Source organism: Desmodus rotundus, chromosome 10 (assembly GCF_022682495.2).
Source record: "Desmodus rotundus isolate HL8 chromosome 10, HLdesRot8A.1, whole genome shotgun sequence".
Classification (NCBI taxonomy): domain Eukaryota; kingdom Metazoa; phylum Chordata; class Mammalia; order Chiroptera; family Phyllostomidae; genus Desmodus; species Desmodus rotundus.
The window spans coordinates 9921549-9944298 of record NC_071396.1 but is presented as its reverse complement, the minus strand read 5'-3'; the positions used below and the strand labels follow the sequence as shown (position 1 = coordinate 9944298).

General features: G+C 51.2%; 1 protein-coding gene and 1 non-coding gene across 3 annotated transcripts; one reads left to right on the top strand and one right to left on the bottom strand.

The window, feature by feature from the left end:
• Window positions 1–2547: 2547 nt before the first annotated feature.
• HHIPL2 (HHIP like 2) lies at window positions 2548–19930 on the top strand. 2 transcript variants are annotated; one of them, XM_024575984.3, is made up of 9 exons: window positions 2548–2878; window positions 6340–6992; window positions 7836–7979; window positions 9750–10081; window positions 10417–10543; window positions 11657–11802; window positions 15806–15887; window positions 18327–18409; window positions 19332–19930. In XM_024575984.3, the coding sequence occupies exons 1-9, from the start codon at window positions 2558–2560 to the stop codon at window positions 19679–19681; spliced, it is 2238 nt and encodes a 745-aa protein (XP_024431752.2). In that variant the 5' UTR covers window positions 2548–2557; the 3' UTR covers window positions 19682–19930. The 2 variants fall into 2 exon arrangements, with proteins under 2 accessions (XP_024431752.2, XP_045040488.2); XM_045184553.2 differs by having other exon boundaries at window positions 11676–11802; window positions 19332–19495.
• A 1791-nt stretch (window positions 19931–21721) lies between these two features.
• On the bottom strand, window positions 21722–21794 carry TRNAT-UGU (transfer RNA threonine (anticodon UGU)). The gene has a single exon. It is a non-coding gene; the product is annotated as a tRNA-Thr (tRNA).
• Between the last annotated feature and the right edge of the window lie 956 nt (window positions 21795–22750).

Below are 22750 nucleotides of genomic sequence, written 5' to 3'. Positions count from 1 at the left end.
CCCCAGCGTGTGGCTGTATTTGGAGACGGAGCCTTTGCAGAGGTAACCAAGTTAGAATGAAACTGTCGGGTTGGGCCTCAATCCAGTGTGACTGCCGTCCTTACAAAGGGAGAGGTTAGGCGCAAGCGTGTGCACTGGTGGGGACAGCATGTGGCACCAGGTCGGAAACGGGGCTGGCGCTTCCACAAGCCAAGGAGTGCCAGATGCTGCCCGCAGACCCTGACAAGCAAGGGAGACGCACGGCCCTCAGGGGGAGCCCACCCTGCTGACACCTGGACCTTGGACTTCGGGCCTCTGGACCACGAGACAGCAATTTCCTGCTGTTCAGCCCGCCCAGTTTGTGCTATTTTGTTACAGCAGTCCTAGCAAACTAACGCAATCATTTTTTAAAAAGGAACCCTGTTCGACCTCACCCAGATTTTCCAAAGCTCCCCCCAGCCTGATGTCCTCGCTGTCTCCTCAGAATCCCTGGTGGCAGTTTGGTCCTTGCTGTCTCACTGTACTCTGCCGTGTATCACTTAGATGCCTACTTTACCCTTTCTTCTCGGGGCATAAACCCCTTGAAAAAGTTTATCAGTTTTCTGTGGAGTGCTCCTCTTCCAGCGCGATGCTTTGCACATGATAATACACACCTACCAGACCAACAGAGTCATCTATTGTAAAAGTAATTATTGCGTAAGTATTACATAGTCACATGTAATAGGTCATGATAACGGAACTTAGCCCCATCTGAGATGTTACATGTTTTAATAACCAGAGACTCAGGCTGTTGCCCTGATGCAGCCTGCTAGCTGCCCTTTTCCTGCCAACTTTGTAATCACTCTCGGTCCAAAACAAGATCGGATTTGATCTTACACGTCCTGGGTAGACAAAAAGATTTATGTTTTATTATGGCCATATAGTTCGTTGCTTGCTTGCTTGCTTAATATGCGCTACAATTCTGTAAACACCCATTTAGAATTATTTTCTGAAAAAGGCATTTCTTTTGGACTCACTGTTTGGCGTGGCAAAGGGAAAACAGGCATAAATGTAATAGAGATCAGAAAGTCCTCAGGGAGAAGGGGCTACCTCCCATTCCTGAGAAGCGACGGTGCTGTGAATTCACTGGCCGGTGTTAGTCCAAGTGTTCCTCCTCGGGCCCCAGGCTTCCAGAGTGAGGACATGATTTGACCTGGGAGCAAAGAACTGCGGAAACACCACAGCCCCCCCCCCTCCCATGGTGCTGTGTTACGTTCTGCAAAACCACATCCAGCAGGGGCGGATGTTGAACAGTCCAAACAGGAGAGCAGGGCCGTGTTGGTGATTGTTCTACCCGCTCCCTCCTCCTGACTTCTCTCTTAGTTACAGAAAGATCTGTGTTTTAAATGCCATCGGGGGCTCTCCTCATGCAGAGCATTCTGAGCCCAGATGTGGCCCAGTGGAGGCTCCACATCGCCTCGGTGAGGTCCGGCAAAGGCTGGCTGTGGGGTGAGTAGGAGAGCCCGGGGGAAGCCCTCCTTGGAAGGCCCACCTGGGCTCAGGAGAGTCTATCTCCTCTGCGTTTCAGAGGGAAGCTTTTGCCATTGAGGACTTTTCCGGGTGGACTGGACGCTTGGAAAGTACCAGAAGGAAAGTGAGCTCAGGGACCTAATGTTTCCAGGGGCCCAGGTCCCCCTGTGCGTGCCTCCATTTGGGCTTGGGGCTGTGTGAATTTGGGACCCCACGTTATTCCAGATATAGTTCTCAGAGGCCTGTTATATGCCTGGGACATGTATGAAGCAAAACATACTCTCTAAATACTAACGTTGAAACATGTACTAAGTGCAGAGGAACCCCCCCAAAGCAGGTGTCGATTTGGCAAAAATAAAGGACCCAGATGTCTGTGCTTCCTGATGAAACTGTCCCGAGTCCTTGCAGTCCCCTTGTTTTCACTAGGTCACATGCCCTCCTTTTCCTTCACTGTCCCCTTGATTCATGAAATGTCCCACCTTTCCCCCACTCTGAAAACACACGTTCCCAATCCCAGGACCCATGCAGTTCCCCTGCCTACCTCCAGCTCCCTGCTGTCTTCCCAGATCCACCCCCAGATCCCCAGGGGCCACTGAGCTCTGGGAGCACTTGAACCTGAGCTTCCACAGCCTGATGTCTGGGCTGCGGAAACCTGTGTTCTCATTCAGGGCTGCTGGGCTTGGGGAGAAACTGCAAGCACAGCCTGAGTTTCCTGGTCTTGCAGGAATTCTCTGCCCTTCGAGTGAATCACAGTACCTCTCGGCACAGACCCTTTTTGCTAAGCAGCCGTGTACCCCCATAAGTCAGCAGGAGGTGCCTGGACCTGGCCAGCTTCAAGAGTAGGAATTGGAGGGGACAGGGACACCTCTTAACTGCTTTCACGAGAGACACTTGGCTACCCAGACCATAGAAGGGACACTGTTCATTAGCCACCTCAGTGAACTTGGTGAGGGGGGAGAGAAGGAAGGAAGAAAACCCGGAGGGGGGGTTGGTGGGGGAAGGCGGGAATTAGCCCAGAGCAGGGAAGCCAACCTGAGCAAACAGCAGGCTGAGAGTTGCCCAGGCCAGAATGCCAAGGAAATCTGTTCTTGGGGGGCGTCTGAGTTGGCAGGGTCCCTGGCTCCTGACCCCTTCTGGCACTTTCTGCCTCTGCCTCACATTCTTGCTGGACCAGGTGGGTTGGCTGCAGGGGCACCCCCAGTGCCTGGATTACGGGCCACCCTTCCAGCCCGCCCTGCACCTCGAGTTCTGTTCCGACTATGCGTCCTTCGGCTGCTGCGACCAGCGTAAGGACCACCGCATCGCTGCTCGGTATCGCGACATCATGGACTACTTGGACCTCCAGGGCCATGAGCTGTGCGGCGGTTACATTAAAGACATCCTTTGCCAGGTAGGCCAGAGTGTAAAAAAATTACCCTGAGGGAAGTGAGGGAGCTGGCTTAGAAAAGTGCCTTCCAGCCCCAGTGGCCAGGGTGCTGGGAGGGTGGCTGGGGGCCTGGAGAGGAGGGCTTCTTGGGCACCCAGGCTTTTAGAAACTCAGCTGCCAGCTCCCTCCCTTAGAGGTTTGGGCTCTGGACGGGTCACAGGGAAGAGGACATGCTGAGTGTGGTGTCTGCTGGTCCCCCAAGCTCTCCCTCGGGTCCTGCTAGCCCTGCTGCTGCTCTCTTGGGCTGGGAGAGAAGGAGCTAGTGGCTGTGTTCTTGGTGATGCTTCCAGAGCAGCTGTGGCCTGGGTCCTCCCTGCCGTGCCCCAGGATCTGGGCTCAGCACCCACCCATGGTGTGTATGCGGTACACAGGGGAGCCATGGCCTCTGCCAGGGTCCAGGCTTCCTCTGGGACATGGGTGCCAGGGGTCGTGCTGTGACAAGAGCGGCAGCCAGAGCTGGGGGCTCGTCCCCACCCCTGCATTCCAGAGCTGGGCTGGGAGAGCTTGTAGTGCCTGAGTGCAATGACTCAGAGATTCTGCTTCAGTGGCTCCCCAGCAGCCAGGACCCACCTCCCTGGCAGGTATCACCCATGCCGGGTGCGGGCCGCATTGTGGGAAGGGAGGTTCATCGTGGGAAGGGAGGTTCATTGTGGGAAGGGGGTTTCAAGGAGACAGGGGGCCATCAGCGCTGGAGAGCCGATTAAAAGTTTGCCATGGGGAGAAGAAGCTCTCCAGCGATGGACTGGGGGTGAGACACAGGAAATCCAGGCAGACTGGGGCTGGAGCCCCTCCTGAGCACCCCTGTGGTGACTTGGCTGCCCCGCTGCCGCTGCCCCCGAGTTCAGTGGCCACCCCAGCTCTCCACACAGGGAACACAGCAGAGTCTGGCACAGAAGCCAGCCGCCTGGGTGGCATCGCCTGGGGCTGTTTCCTGGAGAATTAGCGCTGGGAGAGCCGTTTGGGCAGAAGCTGGCTGGGCGCTATGACCAACACTGAGGATTCTCTTGGTAAAAATGTCCCTGCCTCTGTCTCTCCCCCCTGCCCCTCCCCGACTGGGTGAGATTTCAGAAAGCCAAATCCAGAGCTCCCCTGTTGTGGGGATTTGAAGAATCAGAATAACCCACACGTGTTCATTTGTTTAAAAGGCGCTCCCTCTCTCCACCCCCACACAGGTAGTGAGAGTGTTCTCAGCGCTGATGGCAGGCAGCTGCCAGGACCCGCATTTTACTGATGAGGAATCAGGGGCTTTCAAGGACTTGTCCGAGGTCCAACAGTGCCCTGTGGGCCCTGAAGCTAGAGGCTCAGGCCCCGAGTCCCACGTGCCTTTGATAACCCCATTCCAAAGGCGAGTCCGGCATTTGCTTAGTGGTCTCTGACCCTGGGGCCAGTGTGCGCGAACTCAGAACCCCGTGTCCTGTTCCCTGCGCAGCTCCAGAGCAGGGAACAGTGCCTGGTGTGCATCAGAGACCCCGTGGGGCCTTAGTTTACTAAGTAAAATGACAGTGACTGAGCTCGGAGCGGAAGCCACCTGCCGCCCCCGAGTTGCTGCGTGAGAGGTGTCATGACGGCTGTACTTCCACTCTGTTGCTTCGGGGTGCTGTCTCCCCTTTCTCTTCCTGCTGCCCAGGAAAGCACAGTCCGCGAGGTGAGACTCGTACTGGTTCAGTTTGCTACTTTTTAAAAATGTTTTTATTTTTAAAAAATACTTTTATTGATTTTTAGAGAGAGAAACATCATGTGAGAGAGGAACATCGATTGGTTGTCTTCCATATGTGTCCCCACCTGGGACCTAACCCTCATCCTAGATATGCGCCTTGACCAGGAATTGAACTCCCCCCACCCCCACCCCCACCCCCACCCCCACCCCCACCCCCACCCCCACCCCCACCCCAACCCCAACCCCAACCCCAATGGGCCAACCCCCTTTGGGCTGACACTCCAACCAGCTTTTTTTAAAATTTTAAGTAGAGAGAAAGAGAAATATGGATTTGTTGTTCCACTTACATATGCATTCATTGGCTGGTTCTTATATGTGCCCTGACCAGGGATCGAACCCACAACTCTGACATATCAGCAAGATGCTCTAACCAACTGAGCCACCAGCCAGGGTGCAGTTTGCTTCCTTGTCAGCAGCTCTGACAAGTACCCTGAACTCAGTGCTGTGAGTTGCTGGGCTCTTTCTTCCCCTCCTCCCAATAACCAGGCCCTGGCTCCACAGTCTGCAGCCAGGGTTGAAATACCAGGGAATGGGGAACTCAGATACATGTGGGAAACAATGTACCTGGTCCTTTGTTAAGTCGTAAGACAACAGGCCATCCTGTGCTGGCCGGCTGGCTGGGGGAGATGTCAGAGATTGGGGTTCTGGGGTGGTGGACTCCACGCTACTCAGCAACCCCAGACTACACCCTTTAAATGGGCCTTGTGTACTTTTCTGTCTCAGTTGCCTCTGCCTTCCATCGCTGTTGGGAATTGCTTGTCCACACACAACACTCTGTTTATTTCCTAAAAATTGCTATGGTTTTGGGAGGTCTGAATAGCAGGGATCCTTCGTCCAGGATGCTCAATGAAATTCCTGTAGCACCGGGAGTGTTTATGTACATTAAACACTGAAATATTTTTGAGAAATAAGTGATGAAATGACTAGACGCCTAATCTCTGGGAGCCATAGATAAATTGTGTGTTCATTTTGATCATTTTGTTTTTAAATTTTAAAATATTTCAAACATGTGGAGAAGGACAGAAAATTAAATAATTCATACTATGGATTCGATGCTCAGATTTACCAGATGTGGAACTTTGGCCACGTTGCTTCCGATTTGTATAAAGAAGTCAAATCTTACAGACACAGCACTTATAATAAAGGGAAAGATGGAGAAATTTGGCACTATCTTTCTTCTTTTAAAAGTTCATCGCAGTGAAACTTTATGTATCAAAAACTAAGTTAAAGCGTTAGAGCTGTAGGGTGAATAGGAGAGATTTTTTTTTCCCTCCCTTTCTGCCTCCAGGAGATTAACTGGATGGAAAATTTGGGTCCCAGGAGTTGGTCAGAGAAACTGCAGAATCCTGATCTTTCCCCAGACCAATTTTTCCTTCTGCTTGCTCAAAAATTGGGGCCAGCCCTGGCCAGGTGGCTCAGTTGGTTGGGGCGTTGTCCCATACACCAAAAGGTTGAGGGTTCGATTCCTGGTTAGGGCACAGACCTAAGTTGTGTGTTCGATCGTGCACCTACAGGAGATGATGACCAGTCCATAATTCTCTCACATCAATATTTCTCTCTCCCTTCCTATCTCTCTAAAAGTCAATAGACATATCCTTGGGTGAGGATTAGCAAAAGAAAAAGATGAACAGTGACAACAAAAAATACTGGGACCAGCCCCGTGGGGGCCAGTCTGACAGTGGGGAACTGAGCTCGCTGTCTCTTCTAGGAGTGCTCGCCCTATGCGGCCCACCTCTATGACGCTGAGAACCCTCAGACACCCCTCCGGAACCTGCCGGGCCTCTGCGCCGACTACTGCTCCGCCTTCCACTCTCACTGTCACTCTGCCATCTCCCTGCTGACCAGTGACCGTCGCCTCCGGGAGTCCCATGAGAAAGATGGCGCCCACTTCTGCCACCTCCTCAACCTTCCTGACCAGGACTATTGCTTCCCGAACGTCCTGAGGAATGACCATCTCAGTCGCAGCCTGGGTGTGGTAGCCAGGGACCGTCGGGGCTGCCTGCAGCTCTGCCTGGCTGAGGTGGCCAACGGGCTGAGGAACCCGGTGTCCATGGTCCACGCTGGGGATGGCACCCACCGTGTCTTCGTGGCCGAGCAGGTGGGGATGGTGTGGGTCTACCTGCCCGACGGGAGTCGCCTGGAACAACCCTTCCTGGACCTCAAGAAAGTCGTGCTGACCACTCCGTGGATCGGGGATGAGAGAGGCTTCTTGGGGCTGGCTTTTCACCCCAAATTCCGCCGAAACCGCAAATTCTATATCTATTATTCATGCCTGGGCCAGAAGAAGGTGGAAAAGATCCGGATTAGCCAGATGAAGGCTTCTCAGGCTGACCCCAACAGAGCCGACCTAGGGTCAGAAAGGTGAGACCGACCGGTGAGCATCACGTCCCGTGCTCTCGGACACTGTCGTCAGCCCTCTCAGGAGGTATTGGGGTTTCCCAGTTTTAGATCACTAGTTACTGTGTCATTGGTGATTTGTGAGGACAGCCCAAGGTAGACTCAGAGTCAAGGGTCTTCGTGGGGTCTCATCATCACTGTAGTCACCTAGGTGGAGCCATGCTGGCTTGGCTTTGTAGAAGGTAAGCAAAGGCCCAGCCATAATGGCTTGAGAGATACTTGAAGATAGTATCCATATGCATGGACTAGCAGTCTCCGATGATGGCGTGGCCATTAGATCCCGGGCCCTTTCCCCTGGATGTAGGAATTCTCATGCTGTAGGATGCTAGCTGTCATGGCACAGAGGAAGGACTCAGGGCTAACTGACCCCAAGCTCACGTCCTTTCCCCTCTACCATTCTGCTTTTTTTCCTTCTTCTTTCTGCCTTGTCTCTCTTCCCATAGAGACAGGCTGGGGGATTGAAAAGAACACGAGGAACTGGTACACTAACCTCTGTGCACTTGCTCAGAGGAAGGGATTTGAGGGGTCCGGCAGAGCAGAGAGGAAGGCCGAGCCTCAGAAAAGGGTGGCTGCTCCCCTGGCTGTGTCCTCATCTCCCGAAGTCACAATGTGAAAGGAAAATGATGCATGAAGGAGTCATACTAGGGTCCAAGGGGTGTCTCAGGCCCTAGTGTGACCTGCTTTGTGATCCTTGCACACTCGGAGGCAGGTCTTGGCTGGTTTGGACCAGCCGTTTCTGAGGATCTCAAGAGCATGCAGATTGAGCTTACATGAAATCCTAATGCGTGGCTTCTTTTCTCCTTCCAGAATCATCTTGGAGCTAGAAGAACCAGCCTCAAATCACAATGGCGGACAACTTCTCTTCGGTCTGGACGGCTATCTGTACATATTCACTGGGGACGGAGGACAGGCCGGGGATCCCTTCGGCAAGTTCGGCAATGCTCAGAACAAGTAAGCTGGGGGGAGGCTGGGTCCCGGGCCCCTTAGGGTGAGCCCGGGGGCAATACTTTTCCTGGGCGGGAGTCTCCGGAGGGTCAAACCCAGACCACTTACAGCACGATGGAGTTCCCTCTGCCGAGGCACGTGGGGGGGATATTTCTTTTGTATTTTTGGTCCAGGGCGTTTCAGGCATAGTATATTTTGGTAGTTAATATTATGCATGTCATTGGGATTTTCAGAGCTCTTTGCAGAGATGAATTCAGGATGTTTAATGTATGTTATCAGGACATTATGCACGCCACGCTCTGACCGTCCAGTTCAACTCGACTCTGCAAGCGTAGTGAGCGTGAGCTCCAGGCGTGCTGCGGGGCCGCAGAGACTCGGGACAGCTAGGTAGTGAGAGCCAGTGTGTACCGGGTGCTTGGTGCTTGTCGGGTGATGCTCCCAACACCTCACGTTTACTTGAGAATGTAATTGTAACCATCCACAAGGGCAAGCGTTTTTATGTTTTAATGAATGCAGCCCCAGGTCTGAGAACAGTGCCTGGCACAAGGGAGTCACTTCATAAATGGTTATGGAATTGATAAATCCTTTGAATTTCGTATTATGTAGGCATTATGACAGCCATTTACAGACTAGACAACGCAGGCAGAGGAGAGTGAAGCAGTCGTTCCAGGTCTCACGGCCAGTTGGGGGCACAATCAGAATTCACACTCAGATTCTAGCACAGCTAGAGGTCACGTGACCTGTCTGCCCCTCGCACCCAGCAGGCACTGGGCTCGCCTTCTCCCTCATAGTAACAACATTGTGGTTGATGGTGATAATAAAAAGCTAACATTTGTCCAATGCCTGCTGTGTTCCAGCAACTCTTGTAACAACTCTCTGAACAGTTACATTGCAACCACGCTGCAAGGTGGTGCTATTCTCCCCTGCTTTCCGGTAAAACGAGGAAACTGAGGCCCAGGGGCCTGGGTATTGGCAGAGCCTCTGAAGGCCCCCGTTCTTTCTCCCAACCACACTGCTGTGTGAGGTACAGAGAACGAGCCCCTTCTAAATGTGCACTGTATTAGCCCAAGCCCAGGAGGCTCCATCTCACTGTAAAAATAAAATGATTTGCTCAGGGTCACGTGGACCAGAACTACATCGCACTTTGGCCTAGTGGTTCCCTGAACCCCAAACCAGGAAGTCCTCATACCTCGTGTGTACAGGTATGTGTGATGCCTCCCCAGGTGATCCCCGGCAGTTGCTAGGCATCAACTATTAGCAGGTCTTCCTAGGCTGTCTCCTCTGGTCCGGTGCCATTTTATTTTATTTTATCTCTTTCATTTCATTGCTTTATTTTATTTTTATTTTTGAATACTTACCATAAGCTTTACCTTTCAAAAAGTGTGAGTATACCATACAGCATTGTTAATCATAGGGGCAGTATTGTACAGAAGATTCTAGAACTTACTCATCCTGCACACAGATGGTCACCAGCTACGTGACAAGAGGCTCAGCATCACTCACCATCAGGGAAACGCACATCAAAACCGCAATGGGATAGCCCACCTCACGCCTGTTAAGATGGCTGTGATTTTTTTTTTTTAAAGACAGGTGTGGGCAAGATGTGGAGACATTTGAACCTTTGGGCACTGCTGGTGGGAATGCAAAATGGTGCAGCTTCTATGGGAAGCAGTAAGGTGATGCCTCAAAAAATTGGAAACAGAACTAGCCTGTGACCCAGCAATTACACTTCTGTGTACTTATCTGGTGCCTGGTGTTTGGCCTTCCTTCTTCCAGAAGTTCCCTGCTGGGAAAAGTGTTAAGGATCGATGTGAACGGGGCAGGCTCAGAGGGCAGGCGGTACCGTGTCCCGCTGGACAATCCGTTCGTCTCTGAGCCAGGGGCCCACCCCGCCATCTACGCCTATGGAATCCGAAACATGTGGCGCTGTGCCGTGGACCGAGGGGACCCGGTCACGCGCCAGGGGCGAGGTCGGATGTTCTGCGGGGACGTGGGACAGAACCGGTTTGAAGAAATCAACATCATTGTTAAAGGTGGAAACTATGGCTGGAGAGCAAAGGAAGGGTTTGAATGTTACGACAAGAAACTCTGTCTCAATGCCTCTTTGGGTGAGCACTTCTTGAAGGCGGCGGAGGTGGGGGAATGAAACCTGGGTGTGTCCTGCCCTGCGGGTCCTTGAAGTGTCCCCGGACCTGCCTCCCACGTGGGGGGATTTTCAGCTTCCTCTGTGCAGAGGCTGGTCAAGTGGGAAGTTCACAAGTATCGTGGCTTGTCTGTTGAGAAAGACAAATGTGAGTCTTAGTTGCCTGTCCTTCTGAAGACCAACCAAGAATAAAATGGTCTCCACTCAATCAGGCAACTCCGTTAAAAAGCCCCCTGCTTCCCCCTCGAAGCAGCTGATTTTGAGCGACAACACTCACTCCTTTTCTTTGTTCTGGGACAGATGACATCCTCCCAATCTATGCCTACAGTCATGAGCTGGGGAAGTCAGTCACCGGAGGGCATGTCTACCGTGGGTGCGAGTCTCCGAATCTCAATGGCCTCTACATCTTTGGGGACTTCATGAGTGGGTAAGGAAGGGTGGATGTCTCTCTTTCTATTTCGACGTTTTCATGAACAAGGGAGCTGGGTGGAGGCTGGTCTTTCTGCTCTGTCTTTGCAGCTCAAGGAGTCTGCGGGGGCTCTGCCTCTGTTTCCCTCCCCGAGGCGGAAACTGGTCCAAGGTAGCGAGCTGGGACTTTGTCTCCTGTCTCTTAGGGAGCACGGTCCTTCCCACTCTCCACAGTCTTTTAAACCACTGTCGTTCTGTTTGTCTAGGCTTTTGTCTGAGGTGGGAGGGTAAATCTGGTTCCTTTGCCCCACCCGAGCTGGACAGGATGCTAATATTTTCATGCCGCAGTTCTTGGTTATAGAGATGGGGAGAGTCAGCAATGGGCCAGGTCCCGCATCACGTGTGAGAGCTTTGGGATTTAATTGTTCTCTGTGTCTTTTGCCACATCCCGTACTTCCCATTTCACCCCCATAGGTATCGCTTGGTTAGTATGCAGTGATTTGTAATCGAAGCATATGCATCAGAATTACTTGGGGTTCAGCAGGCTCTGTTTCCGTAAACTTTTCAGGTGACACCTCTGGTTGACCCAATTCCTTTCCCTTTTCTTCTGAAAACCTGCCTTTAATTCAGTAGATGATGAGGCATAGAAAGCGTCTTCCTTCTATTATATAGGCATCATCATCATCATAATAATAGCTACTGGTTTTTGAGCCTTTACTCTATGCCAGATACTTTGGTGACATATTTATGTATATTATTTAACCTTCCCAGCTCTTTCCTATGGTAAATTCTAATTCCCTTTCCCATTTTACAGATGAGAAAACTAAGGCTTAGAGATATTGAGCAACTAGCCAAAGGTCACGTAACTAATAACACTTAAGTTAGCCTTTTGTAGTGGTGCAATGTTCTCAGGGCGCCAAACTCCTTTGTGAAAGATGACCTTGCCCATCCGGGGCAGGTGAGTGATGGAGGTATTTGTCAAGCAGCTTTTGGGGCCTTGGGAGAGCTAGTTATTGCTCCCCTCTCAGAGACACAGTCTTAGTACTCAAGGACGCTCTGCTTCTAGGAGGAAAAATATCCCGCAGGGTGGAACTACGGATTCCTAAAACATAAGGTTTTGTTTTTTATCTAGTCGACTTATGGCTTTGCAGGAAGATAGAAAAACCAAGAAATGGAAGAAACAGGACATTTGTCTGGGCAACACCGCATCCTGTGCCTTCCCAGGGCTGGTCAGCACCTACAGCAAGTTCATCATCTCCTTCGCCGAAGACGAGGCCGGTAACCACCGTGCAGGGTCCTCTTGTTCTGCTTCCTGGAACACAGGCTTCATGAACTGAACAATTAATCAGTTATTATTATTACTATGATTGCTATTTATTTAAGAATTTATTTATTTATTTTTAGAGAGAGGGGAAGGGAGGGAGAAAGAGAGGGAGAGAAGCATTGATTGGTTGCCTCTCGCACGTGCCCCATTTGGGGACTGAACCTGTAACCAGGCATGTGCCCTGACCAGGAATCGAACTGGTGACCTTTGCTTTGCAGGATGATTCCCAACCAGCTGAGCCACACCAGTCAGGTGTGTTATTGTTATTTAAACAGCAGTGACCACTTCTCCTATTTCCACTATCTTTTAGTCACCTCTTACCATATACTAGAGACTGTTCTATGCTTTTCGCATTTTTTATCTACTTTAGTGATTTAATCTGCTGTGATAGGATGGTGGACAAGGCCAAAAATGAGGCAAACCAGGTGGACAGGGAGTGTTTGTCTTGTTGGGGTGTCACCTGGGAGAGAGCACCCCTGATGACCAGCCCCTGGCTGGGCTGGGCTCCTTCCTGACCCTGCAAGAGTTTGTGAGGCACCCGCTGAGAGTGAGCAGGGGACAGTCCCTTTCCTGAGAGATCAGAGGAAAGGTCGACAGCCAGGTAGCTGGCTACTCACTGGACAAGGCAGGCATATGTCGTCAAAGGCATAAGCAATGCGAGGCACGTGAGCGTATATGTGAGAGAGAGGGAGAGAGAGAGAAGGACTCCTTTCTAATGTATTTCCCCAAATTCTGTAACCAGAAAGTGGGTTTTTAAATTTCAGTTTTACAGAAATTACATTTTGTTTTTAATCCTTGAGGATATGTTTTATTGATTTTAGAGAGAGAGAGGAAGGGAGGGAGGAAGGGAGGGATGGAAGTGGGGGGGGAGAAAGAGAGAGAGAGAACGAACAACATTGATGTGAGAGAGAAACATCAATTGGTTGCCTTCTGTACACACCCCAATAGTATCAAACCTGCAACCTAGGTATGTGCCCTGACCCCGGAATCCAACTTGTGACCTTTTAGTGCATGGGGACGATGCTCCAACCAACTGAGCCACCAGCCAGGGCCATCAATTACATTTTTGAACAATAACATTTTATTGGCACTGGATCTAGCCATGCTTAGAGGCAAGGAAGAGACTAAAGTGATCTCCAGGGCCCCCCCCAGACCTGGGGTTCTCCATATGTGAGAAGCAGGCCCTTGACGACTTCCTGTGTGTTTGGTCTCCTCTCCCTCTGAACCTCGGAGCGGCTGAACAAGACCTTGACCCGAGCAGGCCATGCAGAATGTCCAGTCAGCTCCTGCACCCTTTCCTCTCACCTCACTGAGGAATAGATGGTTCAAGATGGCTATTTCGAGAGGAGCAGGGCTTATTGGAAAATTCAAGCATCCTTAATAGAGAAAAGTCTATGTGAGTTCCAAATTGGAAGTGTAAACATATAAAAAAGGAGAGAAACCACAGGCTGGCCGGCCGATGTGCAGGGGAAGGTGGTTGGTATGGAAGTCACAGCCCCTCCTCTGCTGGAGTCCCTCGAGGCTGGAGCCCCCTGGATGCAGACCTGCCCAGGGACCCTGGGCTGCTGTCTTCCGCGACTCTGGCTTTGGTAGTGTGGCTTGTGGTGCCTGGACACTTCTCACAGGAGCAAATAGGCCATTTCTCAATACCAGTCAGTACATCCGGCAGACAAAACCAAGTGTCCTTGGCTGACTTCTATGGAGGGGACTTGCCAAGGTTTTGCCAAAGTGTTCCCAAGCCGGCCTTTGCCCAAGGTGTGTGTGTCTGGAGGGGCCTTCGAGCTGCGGTGGCTGCTTCCGAGGCAAATAATTTTCTTCCAGAGTTTTTTGCTTTTATGGTTTTGCACAGAGTGATTCAGATTCTCTGCGCCCTTCTCCGTCTTCCCCACTTCTAGACATGTTTAGATCTGGGGGTTATCTCATTATTTTATTATTAGTCACCAGCTTTAGGTAAGTCATTTTTAATGGAATGGATGGCTACCGTTTACTTCTCCTGGTCTTCTCTGTGAGAGCTGGGGTGGGCACAGCCTCAGAGCACGTGGCAGACATGGGCTGCTCGTCGCTGGGTTCCCGTGGGCTGGATTTCTGAGTTTCAGTACCGGAAACACGTTGTCAAGAGGGCTGGCCAAAGTCAGAACGCAAGCCAGGAATGCACATGGCTTCGCTTGGCGTAGTATAGTTTGGTTTTTGTTTTTGTTTTGCCCTAAAATATATTTTAAAAAACGTCAGTTGGAGCCCTGGCTGGGTAGCTCAGCTGGTTAGAGTGTTGTCCCAACACCCCAAGGTTGCGGGTTCGATCCCTGGTCAGGGCACATCCAAGAATCAACCAGTGAGTGCATAAATAAGTGGAACAATGAATCACCAAATCAATGTTTCTGTCTTCTCTCTCTCTCTCTCAAATCAATAAATAAAAATTAAAAAAAAAACATTGTCAGATATTACAGATGAGACTCACTTCCACCATAGTTTGTCCTGAAAAACCAACGGGAGTCTGTGGCGTGTTTGGGACATGAATTTACATATGTCTGTAGGGTCGGCAGTAATGCAGCGTTTTCCATTCTCGTTCTAGACCAGGAAGTCTCTGCACGGTTTGGAGGGGCCCCAGCATGAGGGCGCCCAGTGTCCACGCAGGTGCCTCCCGGACACTTCCTTTATCTAATGGCCGCATCACCTGGAAGGGTGCCTGGGGTGTCCAGTCCGAGGGGCCAACTGGATCTAGGGCAGGGCGTGTCCAAACTCACCGACCCCTTCTAGGGGCGGACAGTAACTAGAGTGTGTTCACACAAAAACCGAAGCGTGTTAAGCACGTGTTACTCTGTGCGGGGGGCCCTGCAAAGCCCACACACTCTCACTCTGCACAGGGCTTTATAACACGGGCCCCTGTTTGCCACAGATTCAAGGGAGAAGACTTCTTGATAACCAGAGCTGCCTGAAGCTCTAGGCTTTTCCAGTTTGCGAAGTGAGTAGACATTTCCTTCTGTAAGGCTGCGAGTGAGTGTGTGATACACACAACAGTGTATTAAATTCGTGCAATGGCACCGACGTCGTGCCAAGCCCACGAAGCTGTTTGTCACAGCACCCACCCTGACGGAGCAGGAGGATGAGGGAGGAGGACTAACTGCCGATTCCTGAACACTTTCCAATGTCATACCCGACAATCAGGAGGTGTTATCATCCCCATTTGGCACGTGAATAAGTAACGTGAGGGTGACAGAGGTGGCGTGGTGGCCCAGAACAACACAGCTGTGACCAGACTGACCAGAAGTCACACCCACATTTCTCTGACTCTGAAGCTGTGCTCGTAGAGTCTCTACGGTACCATCCCTCACAGGGAACGTAAGACGAGGGGGAGTGAGCGGTTCCTTCTGAGAAAGGAGCTCTGTTTTCAGGAGTTCCCACGAGAGGAAATGGGAGGTATCAGGGGCCCCTTCTAAAGGAGACAGTGGGTGGAGGTGACTTGTGTGAGTGTGGGAAAGACCAGGAGGAGATGCTGAAGACAGGGAGTGTCATGGGGAGTTAGGAACCCAGGACTGAAGAAGATGGAAATTGGGGAGAGTGAGGTGGGGGATGGGGCAAGTAACAGCCCAAAGAAGGGGCCATTTAAAGTGACTAGTCAGTGGTTCTCAGCCTAGAGAATGCCTCAGGGTTTCAGAGAGCATCCTTACCAATAGGGACGAGGTGGGGAAGGAAATAGGGGTGCACGAGGGAGAGTTCTGGGAACAAAGAGATGATAAAGGCAGAAGCCCGTCTGGCTCCAGGAATGTGAGCAGAACTGCCCTCTGCTGGGCCGCCCTCTGGGCTAGTCTTTGGGGGCTGTCAGTCCGGAGTCCGGTTCCCTCCCTGGGGGCTCACTCCCTGCCAGGGCCACAAGCCACGCGGAGCGTCCTCTGTGCCCCCAGCTCTGTGTCTCGGCCCTGCCTCGTGTCCCGTGACTGCCCGCCTGTCCTCTTTTCGCAGGAGAGCTCTATTTCCTGGCCACCTCCTACCCAAGTGCCTACGCACCTCATGGATCCATTTACAAATTTGTTGACCCATCCAGGTGAGATTTGGTCTCGTTTTCTCCTCGGGTGCATTTCTATGAAGCCTCTATCTCTGTGGCAGGTCATGGAGAGAGTCCTCACTCCCCGAGAATTACCGGAAATTACCAGTTACGCTTGAGATGGAAGCAGCTTGGTGAAGCAAAGGACTGTGGCTCTCTGGGGACTGGGGAGCCTTGGGTTGGCTGTGGTCTCCTTGCGGTTGGAAATGAGGAGTTCGAGCCTTGCCAGGATGACTAGTCTAGACCGGTGGCTCCTGTGTTGTTTTTGTTGTTCAAATGTGGTTCTGGAAACTTCTGTCTGCGATCAGCTGACAGTGGGTGTTCACCTCTGACCACCTGCGTAAGCACTGCTGCTCTATCCTGTGGGTTTGGTCAAGGTTCTGGAGACCTTTGGCAAATACCTCGAATTGCCAGGTTTCTCGGTGTCTGTCCCCTGTCTTTGCGGGAAGTCAGTGGCAGCATGGCCTCCCTTGGTGGACTGTAGGCTGTTTCTCCTGCTTCTTCGCCCACTGCTCTCAGAGGCTGACCAACCTCCAGCTGATCCGGCAGAGGCCACAATATAGCCTCCCATCTGCGAGGTTGTTGAGGGTGGGTTGTCTGTACCTGTGGTGCGTTCATCCTGGGAGCCCTGTGCAGGCGCTGCGTTCCTCTGCGGATGCCTGCACAAAGCAAGAACGTCTCCCCACAAATCAGCTTGAAGAAAGACCCAGAGAGAAAAACTTCTCTAGGAGGCTTACATTACCTGTTTCTGGGGTGGCGGTCACAGGACAGTTGGCAAATCGGTCCAGCTGCCCGTCAGGTCTCAGGAGCCAGGACCAGCTCACAGTGCGTCTCTGTTTGGCAGCAGGGATCTCAGGTGGGGGGTCCTTAGGAGTTCTGGAGGAGCTCAGGCCCTGAGGCTGTGCCTGGGCTCGCCACCCCGACAGCAGGGGGGCCAGGGGCTGAATTTGCTGATGGCTCTCTCCACAACTGCTCTGCTCGGCACACAGCTCCTGTGCTCAGAGGTTGGGGCCGAACAGGGTCTTCAAAGTACTTCTGGCGGCTGATGGCGTCTGGTGGGGAGTTCTGCTTTTTCTAGTAACAGGGTTTCTTTGTGTGTGTGTGTGTGCGTGTGTGTGTGTGTGTGAATCCCTTCTTCTTTCCTTCCTCAGTTTCCTGATGGGGTTTAGGGATAATTTAGCTGTCCTTGATCACAAGAGCAGCCACGATGAGAGGTCAGCCATCAAGCCACTGTTCCGCACTGAAGACACCCTTACTCATTCATCTTCCTCCTCGGGGTGACATTTACCGAGTGGTCACCGTGGCTGAGGATAGGAGCTCGGTTTTCTTCGTGGATTAAAGTCATTTCCACCCCGCCCATTCACTTTGGTTATGATTACACTGACTTGCACAGACTTTTAAAAACCTTCTGTAGTACGCTGTGGCTACAAACCCTGCTCTGCCTGCTTATTCAGGCTGTCTTTGCGCTGAATGCACCCTTCTCAGCGTTCTGAAGGCAGTTGATTTATTTATGTGTCATTTTCCCTCCCTTCCATCTTGTCCTCCTGCCTGGGTTTGAATCTTGGCTTTGCCACCAACTAGCTATGTGACCTTGCGTCTGTTTATTAACCTCTGTGTGCCTCACTTTCCCCATTGCACAATAGGGTAATAACAGCACCCACCTTATAGGGTTATTGTGAGGATTCAGTGAGTTATATTTGTAAAGTATTAGGAAGCCTAAGCACTCTTAAATGTTCATCAAATAAATAAAGTTCCTTCTTTCACGTGGGACGGGGGTAATAGCAACAAGACAGAGCTGGAATGAGGCCGAGAAGGTGGCAGTGGGGACTGGCTGGCAGGTTCCAGCTCTGCTCTGAGTCGAGGGAGTCTCCAGGGTCTCTTTTGTTTCTGAAGGCGCACCCAGGGGACCGCAGTTCAAGAATGGGTGTATGAGAAGGCAGAGAGGCTGGCATTATTTAAGGGACTGTGCCACCAGTTATTCAAGGGATTTTCTTCATCGTCGTCATCATCATCAGCAGCAGCAGCTATGGAGCACTTGTTATACGTTTGGCACTGTTCCATGTATTTTTTTTGAATCTCATTAAAAAATTTAAAAAGTGCTTTATTAATCACACACGGTGTGCCAAGTATACACACAGCTCTCGTTTATCCTTCACTATCCCCCCTGTGAGGAAAGGTACTATTACTTTTTCCATTTTGTAGATGTGGAAATAAGCCCCTCACGACACTGCCGTCCAAAGGCCTGCGGGGTACCTGTGACATCCACGTCCTTTCTCCTCTCCACCTGGGCTGTCACCTATTTCCAACTACACCTCCCCCCATCCCCACAGACAAGGGAGCTCAGAACCCAGACCTTGCAAATGAGTGCTTTGTGGTGACCTTGGTTCTCTAGTCCCATCTTCAGAGCCTGGTGTCCACACTTTTTCTATCTGTTTGCAGGCGAGCACCCCCAGGCAAGTGCAAATACAAGCCAGTGCTGGTGGAAACCAAGAGCAAGCGGGTCCAGTTCAGGCCACTCGCCAGTGAGTCTGTCCTCACCTTTGACTCCGACCTTGGCACCCTCTGCAAACATGACAGCCCTGCTGGGTGGGAGGGTTTGCTTTCTCACCTACGGCTTGTCCTGTGGTTGAGGGGCGTAACTTGTGGCTCAGTCTGTACATCTCCTCTGCATACCACCCTGCTTCCCTTGTGAGCTGTTGTCTGTCATTCACTCATGTATTCATTCATTCAGTCACTCATGTATTCATTCAATTACTCATGTATTCATTCAGCATTCATTCTCTCATGTACTCATTAATTATTCATTGTGTATTCATTCATCATTCATTCATTCAATCACTCATGTATTCATTCATTCAATCACTCATGTATTCATTCAATTACTCATGTATTCATTCAGCATTCATTCTCTCATGGACTCATTCATTAATTCATTCACTCATGTATTCATTCATTCATTCAATCACTCATGTATTCATTCATTCATCCATTCAATCAATCACTCATGTATTCATACATTCATTTGGCTTCATTGGTTTAGTACTTCTGTGGCAGGAACTGTGCTGATGCTTGGGGGCATACCTTGAACCTGACCTGTAGGAGTTGAGTCAAATGGAAGGGAAGCCGGTAGTGCAGGCATATAAAGAAAGAGATGTTACCCTGAGGCCGCTTCCTTGGAGTAGGATGGGCAGTCAGGAGAGACTTATAGAGGAGGGACACTGTCTTTAAGGGCACTACATATTCCAGAGCTATGTGCCATTGGAGTGACCCTTAAAGAAGTACTGTATTTAGATCAAAGCCAGTTAAGGTACCTAAACAATATTAATTTCAAAAGAATTTATATTAAAGAGTCCTCGTGCTGTCATGGGACTTATGGGAGGAGCTTTTCTTAGAGCTACTTTTCCAGGACTTGAATTTCTCACTACATAAATGCTTGTTTCCCAGAGACGGTCTTGGAGTTGCTAAAGGAGCAATCAGAGAAAGCTGCTAGAAAGTTATCCAATGTGACTTCAGCTTCCCGTCCAGACCCGGCCTCCTCTCAGAAAGGCTCCTCCAAGAAGCCGGCTTCTCCCACAAGAAGCAGGAAGCTGTTTCAAGGTCCTGGGGCAGAGAAGGGAGCCCGAGTGTGGCCCCCAAACCCCCAGGGGAAGAGGAAGAAGAGCCGGAAACCCCGCAGTGGCCCGGTGAGCCACTCTGCACAGTGGGGGAAAGTTGGAAGAAGCCGTCTTTGGCCTATGAAAGGAGAGCCTCCTCACCACGCAGGACCTGCTGCTGCTGAACTGGGACCTCTTTAGATGTATAGGAAGCAAGGGTGGAGGTGGTTGGGGCGGGGATGGTAGAGGGAGCTGGCTTAGGGCCTGATTGTCTTTTCGAGGGAATCTTGCTGCTGGAACGGTGCTCCTGGTCTGCTTCTGGCAGAAACCTCTGGGAGGCCAAATCCCACGTTGCCCGTGCACCTGGACTAGGCACTGGTCCGTAAACCTGCTTGGACACTGCGTGTCTCTGTTTGGTTTTGAAAATGCCTACGACCTAAGGTATTGTAATAAATCGGCACTCGCTCAAATGGACACATGCCTCTTGATCTCGTCAGTGTTTGGCATTAGTCTAAGAACCATATTTCACTCTCATGCCACATCCCAGGTCTAAGAGGAGGCCTGAGGCCCCAGGTTTCCAAGGGAAGCCCCTCGGAGAGGGTCATCTGTTTTGCAGGCACAGAGTAAGTAGTCTTGGCATTCAAGGATCTGTAAAGGGTTTGTAAAAGGACATTCGGTGTCGGGGAAGTGCCGACCCTTGTGGGATAACTAGGGATATTTTTTCTCGCCTCAGGGGGGCCTATTTCCTCAAGGCCCTGGAGACACTTCACAGTCACAGCCGATGTCCTGGCCACAGAAGGGCAACACGACCAGCAAAGGTGTGAGTGTGTTTTCCAGACCTAAAATCTTGCAAGCCACGATAGAGGGTCTCACAATTGCATCACTCCCAAAGCTAACTGGAATTAAGAAACACATTCATTCTCTGGTTCTTCATGGGGTTTAAAATTATGTTGGAGCGATACTTAATTTTAACCAATGCCATGCTTACTGCCTGCCAGGCACAGCGCTGGCTTGGGGAGCCCCAGGTACTTCTGCTACCACAGTTTACCTGGTTAAAAATGAACTTGAATTCAAGGTCACAGGGCTGGGACTCCCTAAACCTGTACCACCCAACAGAGAAATATGACAGCTACAAATGGGGGTCACACATGTAATTTAAAATTTTCTAGTAGCCACATTTAAGAAATAGGTAAAAATAATGTAATTATATATTTTATGTAACTCACTATATCTACAATATTAACATGTCGACGTGTTGCCAATTTAACAATTACTAATGGGATAGTTTACATCTTCTTTTGAACTAAGCTTTCTGTGTATTTTACTCTTTCTGCACATCCCAGTCCGGGTTAGTTACAGTTCAGGCAGTCACCGCCGACTTGTGGCTGGTAGCTCCTTTACAGAGTCCTTTGTCCAGCCCTCGGCCTGAGATGTGGGAAAAGAAATCGTGGGTGGGGAACCTTCATGCATTCAGAAAAGACTCCCGTGACTCTATAGTCACGCGCATTCTGGAATTCTGGGGCAAAACCCCGCCCCCCCCCATGGGAGAAAAGAGACGAGCTGCAAACACTGGCTTTCCAAGCCTCCTGGGCTGTTTGTTTTGGGGAATGTCTCCCTCTCCTTGTGGAAGCCGGCAGGACCCGGGATCGCGGCTGGGCTCCGAGGCCAGGGTTGCTACGTGGCAGCCGCAGCAAGCGCTTTCTTCCGGGCCATCCTGGCCTCGCTGGCCACTCTCTGGGTGCGGGCCCAGCGTGGGGACGCTCACTAGCCCACCTCGAAAGACCCGAATGGGGACCAGTGCCAGAGCGCCCTCCTCCGGCAGCACGGCCGAATGCAGGCGCGGTGTCCCCTCCGCCCGCTGGTCCGCGCTGGTGTGCGGCGGGGAGCGGACACCCTTTCACTTTCTGCCGCTCACCGCCGGGCCTCTGTTTCCGAGGCAGTGCAAACAAGCCCGGGGAGCCCCGAGCTTCCTTTCCCCGTGCTCGGGCCCACAGGTGCCGGCAGCGCCGGGGGCGCTGAGGATGGCTTTTCTATTTTTATTTTTTTCTCTTCTCTTTGTTGCAGTTCAGGATTTTCTCTTCCGGATCACATCTAAAGCACAGTAAGGATGCCCATCATTTGCATTTCAGGAGGTGTAACTTTCAATCTTGCCGGGTAACGTTTTCAGGGATGACTTTTTCCTTTTGACGTCGCTATTCCGTATTTACTCCGGATAATTAAAAAGAAAAAATAGCCAACAGGAGGCCCCAGCGAGGATCGAACTCGCGACCCCTGGTTTACAAGACCAGTGCTCTAACCACTGAGCTATGGAGCCCACTTGTTACCTTGGATACTGTAATCCAAGGACGTTGGAAAGAACCTTGCTTTAGCTGGCAGGCTGTGAGAATAACTGACCTCAGGCATCCCACATCCGTAATGATTCTTATAAAGACTGAGAAAAATGCCTACAACAGCCCCAGTCTCAGAAATCTTATGGTTAGGATCACGCAACACTGACCGACAGGTAAGTTACGCCTACAGACAAAGGCTGGAAGGGAAAATGCAAAAAGGAAATGTGGTACCGTTAGGTCTCAGAAAAGCCTCCCATCTACTGTTTCTATGACGATTTGTATCAACTTTAGTACTTGCAGGGAAGTTAGGGGGTATCTTCGGTTCTCATAAACAAATGATTGGTGATGGGTGAGTTAATTGTTTCAACACACACTCACCGAGGACTCACGCGGCTAGACCTTGGGGAGAAAGTAGAGCTCTGTCCCTGCTCTTTTGAAAAAGGACGGGGAGCACGAAACTATGTATGCCTCTTTCCCTTTTGCTTAATGAACTATTTACCAAAGGAGTGAAGTTATGGCCACGCCCTGACCCCCTACTGCGTGAGGCGAGGATGAAGGAGTTCATGCGCTCCCAGTGAGCCACCCCCCCCCCCCCCCCGCCCCCAGCCCCTCTGCTTTGCCTCCTTCAGGTGTCTGCTCACCTTCACTCTCTGAAGGAGGCCTTTCTGGACTCCCTATTTAAAGCGGCACCACCCTCCTTATCTTCTCCCTTCTACCCCATGCTCCTGAACCTTCCTTCCCACTAGCTAACGTGCTCATCGTGTTTATTATTCTTTTCTGTCTCTGCCTGTTAGAAGGCCAGCCCCTTGAGGGGGGCGGGTGTTTGTTCCCTCCCCCGCTGTATGCTCAGCGCCTAGAAGAGTGTGCAGCACCGAGCAGGTGCTCAGTGAAGGCTGAATGAATGGCATCGATGATGTCATCCTGTGGCTTTACAAACCAA